Raw genomic sequence first — 19,762 nt, 5'->3', positions numbered from 1 at the left:
AGCAGAAGTACTGCTATGAGCACCGTAAGACTGGGTCATAAAAAGGAATGCAGCCTTCACCTGGCTGTCCGGAAGGAATCATATGACTGTGCTGAGATTGTCAGACTACGAGAGAGCCAAGTTATATGTAATTCTCATGTAATGCCACTTTAAGAAAAAGGCCTTTATAGGTTTCTAAACTTGACCCCCAGCTACTGTGCAGCCTTCAAAATTCAAGTCTAGTTGCTCTGCGCTGCTAAGTTTGGGGTCAATTTACTATTAGCACTGAAACTTATAATGGGAACGAACAATATGGACAGCTTTAAACTTCAAACAACATAAAGATATATGAAATGCTTTATGTATTGTACACACTACTCAACTTTCATAAACAAAAATCAAGAGTGGTAGAATTCTGTAGCCTAAAATTGAATGGGAAAGATATGGGAAGACAGAAGGTAGAGGAAGTAGTTGAAGGTGCAAGAGGCCCAGATGCCCAGCAAAGTTAAAAGACAAGTTTGTGTACTCATGCATCATTAAGGGGTATTTTCCTTCCAACTTCATAAACTTTGCATGCATTTTGAAAGTAGTCAACAGGATCCTACATATGGAAACTGAATATGGGTCATAGGACAATAAACAATAAAGATGATCCCAATGATGTTTATCTCCAAAAAACCTTATCTCTTAGAATATTTACTATTAAAAGCATTCTCTCTCTCTCTCTCTCTCTCTCTTTATCTCTCTGTCTCTCTCTCTCTCTTTCTATGTATGTGTGTGTATGCTGGGAGGTCCTACTGATTGGAGGCTGCAGTCTACCATGGCCTGGTAGCTCTCTCTGAGGTCAGCAACATGGACGCCTCCCCCATCCCCACTCCCGGCGAAAAGCATCCTGTTCTCTACCAGACCTTATTTGGAGACTGTCTTTAGGCCCTGATGCCTGTCTTATCTCTAGTATGACCCTTGACACAGTTTCCTGCAGAAGTTTTACCCTTGCTGCTGTCCATATGGTAACTAGACATTGTGCTAGGAGCATTACAATAGGACTGTGCTTCCACAGATGGTTCACTGACGTTATCTCCTGAAGAGCTATATCCATTGTGCTCACAGGCCATACAAAGCTCTCTACTGTCACTTCTGCCCCTTGTCCTTGTGGACTGGTGGTGAACAGGATGAGAGGAAAATGCCCCCCCCCCGTGTGTGTGTGTGTGTGTGTGAGAGAGAGAGAGAGAGAGAGAGAGAGAGAGAGAGAGACAGACAGACAGACACTGAGGATCGAATTCAGTCTAGTAAGCATTCTAGCACAGAGCTACTCCCACGACCCCTTTTTGGAGTATTCTTGATAAGTCATTTCTTATTGGGAACTAGATATCTGGGGCATTAAAAACCTGGGGCCTTATTTAAACCTTTAGTTTTGGTGGGTTTCCAACCAAACTACTATGGTTGGTCATCAGAGTAGGAGTGGAAGTCATAGTTTACCACTTTTCCTATATGACAGGGATTTTCTGTTACTAATTGGGGTGAGTTCTGGCTCCCAAAAGGCCTTCAATGATACCTCCCTCATTGAGATTAGTAAAAATGACTGAATGGCCTTGACTGATACCACTAGGGAAGGAGGAATTCCCATTATTATCATGTAGAAATGAAAACTGTTTGTCCATTAAGTTTTTTGTCACAACCCTTAGATGGGTTGAATCATTACTGACTGTGGGGTTAAGTTAAAGTCTAGGCTTCTTACTGCATCTGTGCTGCAGGAGAGGGCAGAGTGACAGCCTAAAGTATTTTCATGGTGTTTGACTGGAGATGAACAAACATTATCTGAAAGATTTCTGTTTTGATAGGCTTTCCCTTTCCCAGTCACTAGGAAGAATAGGTTTTTCGTATTTTTTTTTTAAGTTTTTCGAGACAGGGTTTCTTTGTAGCTTTGGAGCCTGTCCTGGAACTAGCTCTTGTAGACCAGGCTGGTCTCGAACTCATAGAGATCCGCCTGCCTCTGCCTCCCGAGTGCTGGGATTAAAGGCGTGTGCCACCACCGCCCGGCTTCTTATATGTTTTTTAAAATCATCACTGGCTGGTTGTTTCTCGGTTGCTACCTTTTCCAGTATTAAGTCTGAGAACAAAAAGAAAATTCAGGGAACACATGTCTGTGTTGTTTCAGAGGTTATGTCTCAAGAACCCTAGATCTTCTGCTATCTTCTTTTGAGCTTTTAAAAGACCAAGATTTGTGTTTTACAAGCTGCTCCGGACTTTTAGTTGTACTTAATGGGGGAGGGGAGTGGTCAAAGGGAAAATTCATCTATTCAATCTTTGTGGGAGTGAAATCTTGGCCAAGACTATCAAATTTAAATATGACAGCAATAGAAAGAACATATGAATATATGCATACACATAACTTTGACATCTTAGATCAAACAAACTAAGTAGTTAAGCACCCAAGTACTAAAAGTCATTCAATATGAACTAGGTAACTATGAAAGATTAAATTTATAGATAAAACACCAAAAAAGCAAATTCAGAGTATTTCACTGGAGAATTCTATCAAACATTTAAGTAAGAATTGGAGTTGGAGAGAGAGAGTTCACCAGTTAATGTCTCTTGCAAAGAACCTGAGTTTGGTTACTAACATCCATCTAGCAGCTTACTACCAGATGCTATTCCTGGCTATGAGAAATCTGTAGGTAGCATTCCATGCTTAGCTTTAATGCAGGGGGGAAGGGCTTGTGAAGGCGTAAGTCATAAACAATGCCACACCAGTTTGGAATTATGATTAATAGGGTGGTATTTATTTAAAGGGGAAAAAACTTACAGATCACTGTCCCAGACAATAGCCCTCTACGCAACCAGGAAGGGAGTCTAGTCACCAGCGGAGCAGGAAGTGAGGAGAGAGAGGAGAGGGAAGTGGCCGCTTTTTTAAAGGGAGAGAGACCACGCCCCAATGGGCTGGTATCTCAGCGGCGATAGGCTGGAGGAGTGGGAGGACCTCCCGTAACAGGCTTGGTCCTGCCCCAACTTATTGTCCCAGACTTTGTTGACTTCCCAGGGGAGCCCTTACCCGCTGGGGGTTTGGACTGGGGGGATAGTGGAGACGGGAGGAGGGATGGGGGGAATTGTGTATAGAATGTAAAATGAAATAAAAAAATCTGATGCCTATGGCCTCTACATACATCTGCATATATGTATACATACCCACACTCCTCTCTAAATGACATAATTAAAAATAAAAATAAATTTACAAAGAATCAATACTAATTTTATACAGTATCTTCTGAAAACAAAAAGGCAGAATATCCCCCAATTAAATTGAAAATTTTAACATAATACTTTTATTAATTTGAAATTTTTAATATATTTCTGATTTATTTTATTACAGTCAGCCTTCACTCTCCTTGTGAATTCCTCCAAGATCCATCTCCTACCTCCCTCCTAACTTCATGCCCTTTATTTTTGTAGCCCACTGAGTTCAATTTGTGTTCCCCATATATTCATGGGTATGGGAGCATGATCAACCTGTCAAGGGACCATATCGTTAAAAAAAATGACTTTTCTCCAATGGCTACCAACTGCCATTAACTCCTCAAATAGAGGTGGAGGACTTAAGAATTCCCTCCTCCTTCCATATCAGGCTGACTGGACCTTGATCTTGTTCAGGCTTCATGTGGATATTTTCTGAATATGACAGACTGTGGCATTCACGAACTCACAGCAGCTTTGGAAGCCTGCACAAGGCCTCCCCAACTTTTTTATTAGGGGTGTATCACCTCCATAATATAACAATAAAAATACCATGAGAAAAGAAAACAGAGCTTTTTTCATGTCAGGAATACAGACAAGAAAATTCTTAACAAAATATCATCAAATTATATCAAGCATTATACCAAAAAAATTCTAAATCCAAATTAACTGGGTGTCATGGACTGAACTGTGCCATTCCAAGCCAAAAAAACCTAACCTCAATGTGACTGTGTTTGGAGACAGGGATAGTTAAAGTTAAATGAGTCTATATAGATAAAGCTCTAATCCAATAGGACTATTGCCCTTATCAAAGAAAGAATTGATTCTCTCTACATGTTCACTAAGAAAAGGTCATAATAGCAGGAAGGACTAACACCCTTATTAGGAGTTAAATCCTACTGGATCTTGATCCTTAGAAGTTCAGCCTTTAGAATTTTGAGAAATAAGTTTCTGCAGTTAAAGGCATCCAACCTATGAGATTTTATTATGCAACCCAAGCTATTATAGGAAGACTTATTTCAACAAAACAAGTCTAGTCAATATTCAAAAACTTCCGTCACAATCTATGTTATTAACAGGCTAAAGGTGATAATCCCACGTTTCTATCATTTGATACAGAATGAGTATATGAGATGAAAAAACTTATAATAGATTAGGAGCAAAGGTGAGTTTCTTCAACTTGATAAACAACATCTATAAAAACCGTAAAAATTAATATTATGCTTAATACTGAAAGACTAAATGGTTTCTACCTAAGACTGGAGAGACAGTAAGAGTCTCTGTTCTCAATGTGATACTGGAAATTTTAGCCACTGCAATAGTCAAAGAAAATAAAAGATGAAGAGACTATGAAGGAAGAAGGAAAACAATTTTATTTTCAGGTGACGTGATAGTATATGTAGAAAAATCCCAAGGACCTGAGAATTTAGTGGCTCATGCCTATAATCATAACACTCAGGAAGCTCAGGTAGGAAGACTGCTCATGAGTTCAAGGCCAGGCTGGGCTGTAAGCAAGACCCTATCTCATAGTTTGCTTTTTTTTTAAAGGTTGCTGGAGAGATGGTTTAGGCATTAAGAGCACTGTCTGCTTTTGGAAGACCTTGTTCAATTTCCAGCACCTACATGGATGCCCACACTGTCTCAAACGCCAGTCTCATGGGATCCAAACGTTTTTCTGGCCTCTGTGGACACTGCACCAACATATATGCAGGTAAAACACCCATACATAAAACAAATAAATACAAATTAAAAATAGCTTTAAAAAGACATACAAAGAGGCAAACGCCTATATGCATAAGAAATAAAATAATTGAAAAAAATTTAAAAAGTGAAATTATGAAATTTGCTGAAAATGGATGGAACTGGAAAATATTGAGGTAACCTAGACACCCAAAGACAAATGTTCTGTGTTCTCTTTCATATGTGCATTCTAGCTTTGAAAATGTAGATGCTGTGTTAACCTAGAGTGTCTGTAAAGACCAGAAATCTAGAAAAGTGCCTTAAAGAGGAGGAAATAGTCGGACATAGTAATACAAAAGATAACTCAAACTTAGGAGATACGAAAAATCCATATAGAAACCTAACTACTAAAAGAGCTGGAGAATAGAGAGAAGTGCTGTAAAACTCTTGGACATGATATGGCTACTGCATTCATGAAACCACAGCAACTATGATTAACTTCAGAAGAGCTACAAAATATTTGGTTCTTCAATGTTCCATCATGGACAGGGAGCAGCTTAGGAAGCAGCACTCTTCCCTTGAGTAATGAGCTATTAGCAGTTAATGGCTACTGAGGAAGAAGATCCATTTTCTTCAGTGGTGTAGCCAGTAGATGTTGCCTATGCTCTAGTAAATAACCTTCTACTCATGCTTATATAAGCAACCCTAATTAAGTTTGAAAAATACACACTAAAGCAGGAGGGTTATTTGTTGGGAAGAAGTGCTTTAATAGGAATAGGAGGGGGATTAGAAAGAGAATTAGAAAGTTGTAAATAATCAAAGTATATATGCATAAAATTGACAAAGAGTAAACTTTAAAAATTAACTCAAAAGAGATCATACATTTAAATGTAAAGTATAATAACTATAAAATTGTTAAAAGAAACACATGTGAAACTCTTTGAAATGGATGGAAGGTAGGTGAAAATTCATAGATTTGACACTAAAAACATCCTAAAAGAAAAAAAAAGGACCTGGAGTAAAAATACCTTTACTTTCTAAAAGACTATTAAAAGAATGAAAAGACAATTTGCATCCATAGTAAGCTGTAAGAAAGTAAATACAAACCACATTTTTTGAGGCAGAGGCTGTCTATCCTAGAACTAGATAGTAGACCAAGCTGGCCTTGAACTACCAGAGATCTGCCTGCACTCTCTCCCAAGAGATAGGATTAAAGATGTGCACTGTCACACTGGGAGCAAACTATATATCTGACAAATGATTCATACTGTAAATGTAAAAATAGTTCGAAGACTCAATAATATTACTCAATATTAATAATGCTGTCAAGGTGGCTCCATAATTAAGGACACTTGCCACCAAGCCTAATGACCTGAGATTAATTTCTTGATCCTACATGGAGTTGGAGAGAATTGACTTCTGAAAGTTATTCCCTCACCTCCACATACAAGTGTGTGCGACTAAAAAATTAAAAAGCAAAAAAAAAAAACCCACAATGAATCAGAAAATTGTCAAACATCATGAAGATACATTCCACTAAAGAGAATCAGGTCATATACAGAAGCCAGTCTTGCAGCCATTTGATGTTATGGGATCAAATAAGCCTGATACAATAATATAAAACTTAATTAATTTGATTTTATTTTTTGAGTTAGTGTCTCATTATGTCCAGGTTGGCTTAGAACTTTTGCTTCCTAAATATTGTACACACCAACCTGGTTAAATTTGTCTTTTTTTTTAATTAAAACTTTCTACCTCCTTTAAATTTGTCTTTGAAAATATAGATGAAGGCATAAAAATGTATTTTTTCAATATTCTAATATCATGTCATAAAGACTTAATTTTTACTTTTTATTGATTTGTTTGTTTATATTTTTAATTTTTTTTGTTTTTCAAGATAGGGTGTCTCTGTAGTTTTGGAGCCTGTCCTGGAACTCGCTTGTAGACTAGCCTGGTCTCAAACTCACAGATATCTGACTGTCTCTGCCTCCTGAGTGCTGAGGTAAGAGACATGTGCTGCCACCATCAGGCAAGACTTAATTTTTGAAGGTGGCCTACAAAGGCCAAAGAAACCATAGAACAGTTTGGCTTCTGAAAAATATGGTTATTAAGAGTAGCAGGTGCAATAAGCAGTTATAACTGAGATCAGGTACTTCAAACATAAAGTTCCAATTCTGTAATTGAGCCTCTAAATATGGTTGATTACTACTTAAAGCCAAAGGGGAATATTCAAAGAATCTTACAAAAGTACAAACTCCAGGGGCTAGGAAGACATGAGGTGGTAAAGTGCATGCTTTACAAACACAAGAACCTGTGTTTGATATATAGGACCCTCATAAAATAAGCAAACAACAAAAAAAGAAGCCTGGCATAGTGGTGTGTTCTTGTAATCTCAACACTGGGAAAATGGAGACAGGCTGATTCCCTGGGGCTTACTGGGAATTCTCCAGTCATCATATTTGGAGAATTTCAGACCAAGGAGACACTGCCTTTAAAAAAGAAAAAAGAACCGGGAAATGGTGGCGCACGCCTTTAATCCCAGCACTCGGGAGGCAGAGGCAGATGAATCTCTGTGAGTTCGAGACCAGCCTGGTCTACAAGAGCTAGTTCCAGGACAGGCTCCAAAGCTACAGAGAAACCATGTCTCGGAAAAAAAAAAAAAAAAGATTAAGGCTTCTTCCTCTAAGCAGCTTGAGGTGACTTAATTAAATAGTTTACTATTTTCTTGGCCCAGAAAACTCTATAAAACCATACAAATAAAGAGGATCAAATCTTTGTGTTCCCTTGAAGCTGTCTAGGTCATCAAGGGCATGCATATCAGAAAAGATTAACTATGTCACTTTAAAAAAAGTAATGTGTGCCTTTCTGGTAGTATATTGTGCCCAGGTCAAGCAGTGGGGCTGGACTGGGTCTGTGTTTCAAAAACAACGCTGAATTTTTGCTCCATATACTTAAAAATACACAGAATAATGCTGAACTTAAGGTTTTAGATGTAGAATCTGTAGTCATTGAACACATACAGGTTAACAAAGTATCTAAGAAGGGCTGTTGAACTTAGAGTTCATGGTCTGATTAACCCACACATGAATGGCCTCTGTCACACTGAGATGATCATCACTAAGAATGAACAAATTGTTTTTAAGTCAGAAGTTGCACAGAATGAAAAGGTATCCCTGAAGAAGTACGAACACTTATGGCTTGGGAATAAATTTAGCATAAAATAAATACAAATCAAAATTCATATAAAAAAGATGGATGTCACCTGAAGAATGACATCCAAGGCTGTTTTTGGAACTCCACATGCTTGTACTTAAATGTGCACGTGTGCATACACACACAGACACACACATGCTAAATTCAATTAAGTTCAGCAAATATGATTAACATATTCCATAAAAATTGTTCCCAAAGTGTCATACTCTAGACTATTGGTATAAACACTGTGCGAGAAACTGCTAGACATGTCTGTAATTCCAACACTTGGGAATCCCAGCACAGGAGGTGGCAAGGAGCTACACAGTGATACCCTATGTAGATCAACAAAACAAATCAAACTTAAGCCTCACACTTCAGAGTTACCAAATCAAAAACTCTGAGGATATGATTTAAAAGTCTTCTTTGAGACTAGGTTCACTATGTGTAGCCATGGCTAGTCTGGGAACTTGCTATGTAGTAATAGAGGTAAGTTTGTCTGCCTCTGCTTCACAAATACAGGGATAAAAGGCATGTACCACCATGCCTCCAGCAAGAAATCTGCTTTAACATATCTTTTAGGTACCTTTGCTAAGCAAAGGAAATATATATTACAAAATTACTGATACCTTCTAAGAAACTGAAAATACAATGTACCTATCAAGTTCTGAATTTCGTTAAGGAATTTATATGATCATTAATTAATTTAGTAGCTTACCTTGATCAATTAAAATTAAGGGCTTTATAAGATAGGCAAAGAACTATGGGAAACAGAGGGTATTTACTAAAAATTATAACATATAAAATGATAAATATCCTAAACTCTCAGAAGAAATATTAGAGCAGAGTGCTCATATGACTTAGGGAGTATATGTCTCGGTGAGAGGAAGCTAACTCTCAGTGTCTAAATTTACTCTTATTAAACCATCCTAATTTTGTTGTGCTACTTATCAGATAGATATAATTTTTAAAGTAGTACATTCTCCACTTAACTTACAAAAATTAAACTCACCCCAATAAAGTATATTTGATATAATGACTTAATATCAAGGCCAAACATTGAGGTGTTTCAATAATCCTTGGAGTGTTAATGGAAAATACAGTACTAGGGCCATTATATTTATGTAAAAAACAGCAAAGGCATGAAAATATGCCCCTCGCTCTTCTTTTTCATTCCTGGTGTTACTCTGTTTAGGAAGTAGGAGACGGTATCAATGATAAACAAGTGAAGCTTGGAACGTGTGTTAAACTAGAAAGGGTTTGGGAGTTTGCCTTAACTGAGTGTGGGGTGCCTGGGCCTGCATTCCTAGAAGTGATTCAATAGGCACTTCTAGAGCATTAGCAGGACGTATAAACATGCTGACAAGAGTAGAGAAATTGGGGATGTTTATCTCTAGCCTTTAAGAACTAACATGTGCTAGGTGGTGGTGGCACACACCCTTAATGCCAGCACTCGGGAAGCAGAGACAGGTAGATCTCTGTGAGTTCAAAACTAGTCTGGTCTACAGAATGAGTTCTAGGACAGGCTCCAAAGCTACATAGAGAAATCCTGTCTTGAAAAACAAAACAAACAAACAAAACAAAATAGAAAGAAACTAACATGTATTAGGCATGATGACATACGCTTGGAATCCCAGTACTCAGAGGGCGAAGGCAGAAGAACAGTAGTTTGAGGCTATTCTGGGCTATACAGTAAGTTCAAGGCCTGCCTAGACTATATAGTGAGACACTACCTCAAATAAAGTACTTTATTAAGTAGTAGAAATAAATGTAGAATGAGATTTATACTTTCTTACAGTAACCAACACGTTCTACCATTCCTTCATCTGGAGCTGTGTGTTCTATTTATTAATTCTTGCATTCACTCAGAATTATACTGAACATTCTACTTCACGTCAGACTTGTGGAGAGCACTGGGAACACCAAAATCAGTAGGATAAAATGGTTTCTAAAACCAGCATTACTTTGAAGAGCTTACAAATTCCTTTGGAATAAAATCTCTTTTCCACAAAATCTGTCTTTCTATCTTAACTGTTTTCAAGTCTTTGAAGTGAAGGTTATGTGCTTACAGTCACCCCAATTATTCTATTACTCCCTTTTCATTTGAGTTCCTGTTTTAGAAGCTATATGCTTTGGTTACTTACTAGTAGTACCATCACTGATGAGACTCCACTTACATTGAAGCAATTTCCTATGAGAAAGTTATCTCTTCAATTAGTCTTCAAAAGAAGACTAATTAGTCTTCAAAAGACTAATAAATGCTACTGATGGCTGAGTCAGATATGTAAATCTTGGGGAAATCTTTTCCTAATTTTAGATTGGACTTCAGAGCATTTCATCTTATAAATTTCTTAGATAAATGAGCTGAAATTTATTGATCAATCACGACCTGGTTTAATAGTTAGGTTAACTTTGTACATTAGAAATGTGTAGCTACTCCTCAGTTTCGCCACAAGAAAACACACAAAAAACTAAAAGAGCTCTTTTCCTAAGTCAAAGTTGTAAACATGCCAATACCTGAGAGAAGGTGTTGGAACAGAGTCTGGACTGGCTGGCACTTGTACTCCCTTTTCCCACTCTTCTTTCCATGTGTCAGTAAAGAGGTAATAGCTGTCAGGACTAACATGGTGAGAGTCAGGGATTTTCATCGCACTGATGAGGTCCTTTCGGAATACCTGGGAAGACACATTGCACATACTTTAAAATCACTATGAAACTGATACTGTTTAATGTTCTTTTAAAAACAATTATCCTAGAGAAAAAAATAAAAATAATTATCCATGCTCAATATCTATTTCTTTCTTTTTTTTAATAAATATTTATTTATTTATTATGTATACAATATTCTGTCTGTGTGTATGTCTGCAGGCCAGAAGAGGACACCAGACCTCATTACAGATGGTTGTGAGCCACCATGTGGTTGCTGGGAATTGAACTCAGGACCTTTGGAAGAGCAGGCAGTGCTCTTAACCACTGAGCCATCTCTCCAGCCCTCAATATCTATTTCTATTAGGAGAAACATCTCCTGATTCCTAAATGGGCATGACAACTTCTGTTTGGGAAGATTTGGCATACTGACTGGATTTACTTTAATGAAGGGTAAAAGGAGTCCTTCCATCATTTTTTTGGCTCCTTGAATTTAAATAAACAATTGTAGGTTATTCCAAAGAAGCCTTTTTATTTTAATAAAAGACTGGATTTAATTTAATGAAGGGTAAAAGGAGTCCTTCCATCATTTTTTGGCTCCTTGAATTTAAAGAAACAATTGTAGGTTATTCCAAAGAAGCCTTTTTATTTTAATAAAAGAAACAATCATTAACTCTCTTAAAGTAACACATATCTCCTGATAATTTACAATTATTTAGGCATTATCTCATTTAAAATTTTACTTAGAAATAATTATACTGAGACCACCATGGCCTACAGTCTTAAATCCTGTACAAAAAATTATAAAAATGGCACAGCATTCTTATGTATTCTTCAGTTAGTTTTGCACAATATTAACATCTTAAATACAGGGTAAATTGCTCATTTTTTTTTGTTTTGCTTTGACACAGGGTCTCATTGCATAGCCCTGACTGACCTCGAACTTGCTAGGTAGACCACCAGTTTGGCCTCAAATTAAGTGATTCTTCTGCCTCTGGATCTTAATGTTGGGACTAAGGGCATATGCCAGGATACCTGGCCTTAGAATAAATTTATCTAAACCATAAATATTCTTATTTAATTTTGAAAAAAGATCACACTAGCTAAGGTTGATCTAGAACTTGCAGGAATCCTCCTACTTCAAGCCTTGTAATTGCTGGGATTACAGGCCCAAGTTGTTACACTGGCTCCTAAACTAATAAATTAACATTACAGTATACTATTGCCTAATCTATAGACTTCAATTTTCACCATTTTTCCTTAGCATCTTTTTGCTTTGGAGTTCAACCCAGGATTCTGCATTACAACATAGTTGTACCTTCCTAGAATCTTCTAATCTGTGACAATGTCTCAATCTTTTCCTGTCTTTCATGACACTTGAAGAGTATTTGTAAGATATTTTGGAGTGTGTTCTGCCAATTGGGATTTGTCTGTTAATATATCAGAGATGTTAAATGTCTTCTTTACTGAAATATGACTACTCAGTTCAGACAGTATCTTGTCAAATTCCTTCAGATGTTGTCTACTGGTTTTCATTGCTGTTAGGTTAGCATATTTTCCTTTTGTAATGTAAATATCTTAGACTAGACACTTAGAAGCCTAAAAATACCTTGCTTCTCAAATTGTAAATAGTTGCTTGTTTCCTATTTAAAGGAAATTATTGATGTTTTTTTTTTGTTTTTTCGAGACAGGGTTTCTCTGTGGTTTTGGAGCCTGTCCTGGAACTAGCTCTTGTAGACCAGGCTGGTCTCGAACTCACAGAGATCCGCTTGCCTCTGCCTCCCGAGTGCTGGGATTAAAGGCGTGCGCCACCACCACCCGGCTGAAATTATTGATGTTTTATAAAAATATTTTATCTTATTCTGGATATGTACTTTCAGGGTACCTGAGGAAGGTATATTCTTTTTTTTAAGATTTATTTATTTATTTATTTATTATGTATACAACATTCCTTCTATGTATGCTTGCATGCCAGAAGAGGGCACCAGATTTCATTATAAATGGCTGTAAGCCACCATGCGGTTGCTGGAATTGAACTCAGGACCTCTGAAGAGCAGTCAGTGCTCTTAACCTCTGAGCCATCTCTCCAGCCCGGAAGGTATATTCTTTACTGTCTATTTTGGTAAAAATGCAATTTGATAGATATTAGTTAGATCTACTTTACTATGTATGTTCTTTAGAACTTCTATTTTCTGATTTGTTTTCATTTACTTAATCTTTACTTTAGTCTGATACTTTAAGATATATTCCGTTTAACTTTTCCGCCTGTGGTGCTGGACATAACCCTGGGCTTCACATCTACCACTGAGCTGCTTTATCTATTCTCCCATTTTGTTGTTTGTTTTTTTTTGTAAAGCAGGACTTAATACTGTAGTCCAGGCTGGTCTCAAACTTGAGGCAATCCTCCTGCCTTAGCCTCCTATGTACTAGTATTATAGACATGAACCACCGTGCATAATTCTTCAACTGTATCATATTTTACAATTACATGCATTATAGTTTTCTGTTTCTTTCTTTCTCCATCAGATGCGCATTTTTTTTACTCACATGCAAACACAAGTGCATGTTTGCGCACCTAGAGATACATTACACTTCAGAAAGTTGATAGTTTTATTCTAGTTTTCTTTATACTCAAGACTTTATTTTAGCCAGCTTATCCATGTTTTTCACTATCAGTGAATTACTCAAGGGTAAGAAGGATATGAGTAAGTATGATGTGGCAGGTAAGAGACTCCTAGTGAAGGATTATTGGAGTCAGAGGGGTCAAGGACACCACAAGAAAACCTACAGAATCACTAACCTGGGCTCAGGGGCTCACAGAGTCTGAAACAACAACCAGGGAGTCTGCATAGGACTGACTTAGGCCCTCTGCATATATGTTACATTTGTATAGCTTGGTCTTCTTGTGGGATTCCTAACCGTGGGAGCAGAGGCTGTTTCTGACTTTTTGCTGGCGTTTGGGACCATCATCCTCATACTGGGCTGCCTTGTCCAGATTTCAACTTGATATGTCATATTTGGTTGGTATCTATGGGAGGCCTGCCCTCCTCTTAATAGAAATTGAGGAAAGTGGATTGGGGGGGGGCAGAGGGGATGTGGGAGGGGGACTAGGAGGAGAGGAAGGAGAAGAAAGAGTGACTTGGTTGTAAATAAAGAACTAAAAAATTATGTAGGATCTAAATATATAAATCCAAAATATAAAGTAGGGTGGAGATGTAGTTCAATAATACAGTACTTGTCTAGCATGCACAAGGCATAGGTTCAATATCTAATACTTATGAAAAACCTAAAATATAAAGCAAATACATATAAGCCCATATTAAAAATTATATAATTAAAATTTTTTTCATTTATTTATTGAGTACACATGGTGTGTGTGTGGATGTGCCATAACTCAAGTGTCACGGTCAGAGGACAACTTGCTGGAGTTGGTTCTCTCCTTCTACCATGTGACTTCTGGAGGTAGAATTAGGTTCTCAGACTTGGCACCAAGTGCCTTTACCCACTGAACCATCTTATCAGTCCTATATTTTTTTAAGTCAGTGAGAAGTTATAAATTTCTACAGAATATCATCAAATGTATTTGTTAACTCCTTCAGCAAGTGAATCTTTGCCTAACATCATTCCTGTCCTGTATTTTAGTATACCAGTCTTAGTGAAAAGAACAAGATAAAGGGAGAAAAAAAGTAATGTTATACTGGAGAAACCTCATGTTAATCAAATAATAATCCTTGATATAATGTTACAAGAAGGGCTCTTCATCCCATTATATCATTCTCCCAAAACTTAATTATAGTCTAATCATAAGACAAATATGGGAAAACCCAAACTAAAGAAAATTCTATTGAACACTCAATATTGTTCTTAAAATGGTTTTTTAAGATTTATTCTCATATGTGTATGAGTGTTTTGTCTGCATATATGTATGTATAATACATGTGTGCCCAGTGCCTGAGAAGGTTATCAGATCCCCTGGAAGTGGAATTACAGATGGTTGTGAGCTTTTGAAGAAAAGCCAGTGTTCTTAATTGTGAGAATGAGTGGAACCTATGATTTGCTTCTAACCATAGACTATTGCAAATGTTTTAGAAGATAAAACAATTAAAAAATACTGATGTCATATAAAATTTCAGTCTAGCATATGGGATAGAAAGATTCTCTTTGTTGCCTCTGAGAAAGTGGCCCTGTTGTGAGAGAAGGCCAAATTGCAAGAAACTATAAAATCTTTTAGGTACTGGGTGCTTTCTGTCAAAAGACTGCAAGAAAACAAGGATTTCAAGTCTTTCAGCTTCAAGGAAAGGAATTCTGCCTATAACTTGAAAGTGAATTCTTTTCGAATCTCCAGTGAGAACATCCCAGTGAACACAGAGTTTGCAGCCTTAAAAGACTTTGAACACAGAATCTAGCCACACTTAGTACAGACTACTTACTCACAGAAACTGAGATAATAAATGTATACTATTTTAAGCCATAAATCTTGTGATTATTGCCAATGCAGGAACAGATAACTAATGCACTCTTTTTTCCTTTCTAGCCAAAAATGTTTACTCCTACTAAAACTGAAGGAGCACAGGGTCAATTTTTCATAATTTAATTTCCACTGAGGAAAGTCTGTATGATCCACTAAATGCAAGTACAGTTCTGATAGTTTGATGATCTTGGGGCAGATGACCAGCATCAGAGAAGTGAGCTAGTAGTATTTGAAAAGCTGTCAGGACTCAGTCCTTCCCTCTCCAAATACAACCTCTTTACCTAGCCTCTTCTTGTACTATCTCCCATCCTCTAATGTAACTTTTTTCAACACTAGGCTATAAGAGTTTGAGATACTTCATAGATCTCCAAGTCTAGCTCTCTTTGATTTCCTGGTTCGGGGAGGACAGCTGTAGAGCTGGGAACTAATTCCTCAAATGAAATCAGTGTGAAGAGAGTGTCTGGGTCCCTGGCTAGAGGGCCCTATTCTCTAGGCCCTCGCCCTTGGAGGTACATCTGCGCCCCATCCCCACCCAGAAAAGTTCCAGAGGCCTGAGAGGAGACTCCCCACACCTGCAACCATCCCCTACTGCATCTGAGACCATCAGAGCCTTGGCCCCACTTACACTTTGAGAGGTGAGTGTCTGGATTCCCAGCTGGAAGGCCCTACCCTCTAAGCCCTAGACCTTAATATTAATCTACATATCTATAAATACCTGATGTTTGACAAAGAAGTCAAAAGTATACAATGGAAGAAAGAAAGCATCTTCAACAAATGGTGCTGGCATAACTGGATGTCAACATGTAGAAGAATGCAAATAGAACCATATCTATCTCCATGCACAAAACTCAAGTCCAAATGGATCAAAGACCTCAACATAAATCCAGTTACACTGAACCTAACAGAAGAGAAAGTGGAACGTACACTTAAACGCATTGGCACAAGAGACCACTTCTTAAATATAACCCCAGTAGCACAGACACGGAGAGTAACAATAGGTAAATCGGACCTTCTGAAACTAAGAAGTTTCTATAAGGCAAAGGACATGGTCAACAAGACAAAACAGCAACTTATAGAATGGAAAAGAATCTTTACCAACTCCACATCTGATAAGAGGGTTGATCTCCAAAATATATATTAAAAAAACCTCCTAAAGAAACTAGATATCAAACTACAAAATAATCCAATTTTAAAAATGGGGCACTGAACTGAACAGAGAATTTTCAACAGAGAAATCTCAAATGGCCAAAAGACACTTAAGCAAATGCTGAACATACTTAGCCATCAGGGAAATGCAAATCAAAATGACTCTAAAATACCATCTTACACCTGTCAGAATGGCCAAGATCAAAAACACTAATGAAAGCCTTTGCTGGAGAGGATGTGGAGTAAGGGGAACATTCCTTCATTGCTGGTGGCAGTGCAAACTTGCTCAGTCACTTTGGAAATCAGTATGGCAGTTTCTCAGAAAATTGGGAATCAATCTACCTCAAGACTCAGCAATACCACTTTTGGGTATATACCCAAAGGATGCTCAATCATACTACAAGGACATGTGCTCAATTATGTCCCTAGCATTATTTATAACAGCCAGAACCTGGAAACAACCTAGATGCCCCTCAACCGAAGAATAGATAAAGAAAGTATGATATATATTATAATACACACATACACACACACACACACAATGGAGTACTACTCAGTGGTAAAAAACAATAACATCTTGAAATTTGCAGACAAATGGAGGGAATCAGAACAAAAACCATCCTGAGTGAGGTAACCCAGACTCAGAAAGACAAACATGGTATGCACTTACTCCTAAGTGGATATTAAACATAAAGCAAAGGATAATCAGTCTATAGTCCACAACCCCTGAGAAGATAGGAAACAAGGAGAACCCTAAGAGAGACATACACGGATTCCCCAGGAGAGAGGAAGTAGACAAGATCTCCTTCATAAACTGACAGCATGGGGGAGGGTATTACGGGAGTGGGTAGGAAAACATGAGGGTTCGGGAAGGTTGAGCTGGGTGAAGGACAGAGAGGGAGAGCAAGGAAAGAGATACCTTGAAAGAGGGAGCCATAATGGGGTTAGCGAGAAACAAGGCACTATGGAAATTCCCAGGAATCCACAAGGATGACCCCAGCTAAGAATCTAAGCAATAGTGGAGAAGCCACCTTATCTGTCCTTCCCCTGTAATCAGATTGATGACTATCTTAATTGTCATCATAAAACCTTTATCCAGTAACTGATGGAAGCAGATGCAGAGATCCACAGCTAAGCACTGGGCTGAACTCCTGGAGTCCAGTCATAGAGAGGGAGAAAATATTATGAGCAAAGGAGTCAAGACCATGATGGGGAAACCCACAGAAACAGCTGACTCAAGCTAGTGGGAGCTCACTGACTCCAGACTGACAGCTGGGGAACCTGCATAAGACTGTACTAGGCCCTCTGAATATGGGTGACAGTTGAGGGGCTTGAGCAGTCTGTGGGGCCACTAGCAGTGGAATCAGAATCTATCCCTAGTACATGAACTGGCTTTTTGGAGCTCATTCACCTTGTTCAGCCTAGATTGTTCGGCCTCAAGTGATGTGACAGAGTTTGTTGGCTCACCATGGGAGGCCTCACCCTCTCTGAGGAGTGGATAGGGGGTTGTGGGGTGGGGAGAAGGTAGGGGGAGTGAGAGGATGGGAGAGAGGAATTGGGATTGGTATGTAAAATAAAATTGTTTTAAAAATATAAATAACTCCAGTCAAACAAAAAACAAAAAAAAGAAATCAGTGTAAAAATTACCATCTCATAAAAGAGAAATGAAATATTTCTTAGAAACTAAGTACAATTACCAGAAAATGAGCCTATCTATCCAGTGGTATATATTTTACTTTGCACATTTTCAAATTCTGGGTATTGTAAGTATGTTGGAAGAAGGTAGATATTGGCTTTTAAATGTGAAATTAAATATTTAATCTCACCTCAGCAGACTTCTTATGTTCCTTGGGATTTTTTGACATCTTCCTATACATTAAGCTAGAAGTAAAGGAAGTAGAAGGACCTGCAAAAGATAATTAGAAAAAAATACTGAAACATATTAACCACTACTTTAAATAAATGTTAACTAACTAGATATATGAAAGACAGGAGATCACATAGATATCATACTAATGAAGAAAAAATTCAATTGTGCCCAAGAGAGAGAATCTTAATGGAGTTAAACATTAGTGACTACCCAGACTATAAAAGCTTTAATAATGACTGTGAAGATTCAACTTGGTGTTAATCCTAATTCATGTTCTGCCAGGAGAAAACGATCTATCAACAAACAACCACCACCTCCCCAAAAAATTATAGAAAAAACTAAGAATGTGGTACAAATAATCTTTTAGAAGCATGGGATAAAACTGGACTCTCTGAACATGGCGAACAATGAGGGATGATGAGACAGACGCAAAGGACAATGGCACGGGGTTTTGATCCTACGTAATGTGATGGCTTTGTGGGAGCCTAGCCAGTTTGGATGTTCACCTTCCTAGATATGGACGGAGGGGGGAGGACCTAGGTCTTACCACAGGGCAGGGAACCCTGACTGCTCTTTGGACTGGAGAGGGAGGGGGAAAAGAGTGGGGGGAGGGGGAGAAGGGTGGGAGGAGGGGGAGAAGGGTGGGAGGAGGGGGAGGGAAATGGGAGGCTGGGAGGAGGTGGAAACTTGTTGTTTTTTTTCTCCTTTTCTCAATAAAAACAAACAAACAAACAAACAAAAAACAAATAATCTTTTAGCACTTACCTAAGGGTACTGTTAAGATTTTAAACAAATCAATGTTTGACCCACAACCAAATATTTAGCACCATAGTTATAATCAAAATCAGGATCTATAGTTTATATTCCCAATACTTTTTTCTTCCTTTCAGAAGTTCTATTAAAGCATTGGTAGATTTAGCTTTTGTTACACTCATATTTAATGTAAAAAGGTGTTATATTACATATAAACCAATTCTATTTATTTTTTTAATTTTTTTCTATTTAATTTATACATTTCTAATGAAATTAAATAAATAAAAAATGGATCTTGACCTTTCCTTTTCAGAAAGATTTAAATTGTTGAAGGAAGCACGCAACAGTTTATTCTCAAGTCAAAGAAGATATCCTCAGTTGGCAAAGATACACAGGTTACTAGCTAGTTCTACTCACACTCATCTGAACTCTCACTGCTGCTGAAAGGTCTCTGTCGTTTCATCATGGTGCATCCTAGGAAAGAGAACAACACTGAGTGAAATGATCAATATAGACTTGTACTAGATGTCAGCCCACACCGAGAAGCTGACATTAAAGAACTGCTATGAATTCAAAGCCAGCCTAAATTATAATAGTGAGACTATCCCAACAAATTAATTCAAAGAATTCCAAAGGTTGAGTGAGACCATAACATTAGTCCAAACTACAGATGCTGAGTGGTACACTGCTGGCCAGAATCAAATTAGGGGGTGTCAGCTGAGTTATCTCCAGTTAGAGACCCCAATAAGAACATGAAAAGAAAAAGCAGTCATGAAGGCGTAACTTTCAAAGGC

At 37.8% G+C, this 19,762-nt stretch overlaps 1 protein-coding gene across 1 annotated transcript in view; it reads right to left on the bottom strand.

The window, feature by feature from the left end:
• LOC121443735 (protein Jade-3-like) overlaps positions 1–19,434 on the bottom strand; it is a gene marked incomplete at its 3' end in the record, with an annotated part of 30,380 nt that extends 10,946 nt beyond the window's left edge. The window contains exons 1-3 of the mRNA XM_041645529.1: positions 19,386–19,434; positions 18,172–18,251; positions 10,600–10,757 (exon numbers count right to left, since the gene is read on the bottom strand). Of these exons, the coding sequence (XP_041501463.1) occupies positions 10,600–10,757; positions 18,172–18,251; positions 19,386–19,434 (287 nt within the window). The remainder of the gene's footprint in view (positions 1–10,599; positions 10,758–18,171; positions 18,252–19,385) is intronic.
• Between the last annotated feature and the right edge of the window lie 328 nt (positions 19,435–19,762).

Source organism: Microtus oregoni, unplaced genomic scaffold (genome assembly GCF_018167655.1).
Source record: "Microtus oregoni isolate MIOR12 unplaced genomic scaffold, Mior012 000112F_ref0000385, whole genome shotgun sequence".
NCBI lineage: Eukaryota > Metazoa > Chordata > Mammalia > Rodentia > Cricetidae > Microtus > Microtus oregoni.
This window is presented reverse-complemented; position numbering and strand designations above follow the sequence as displayed.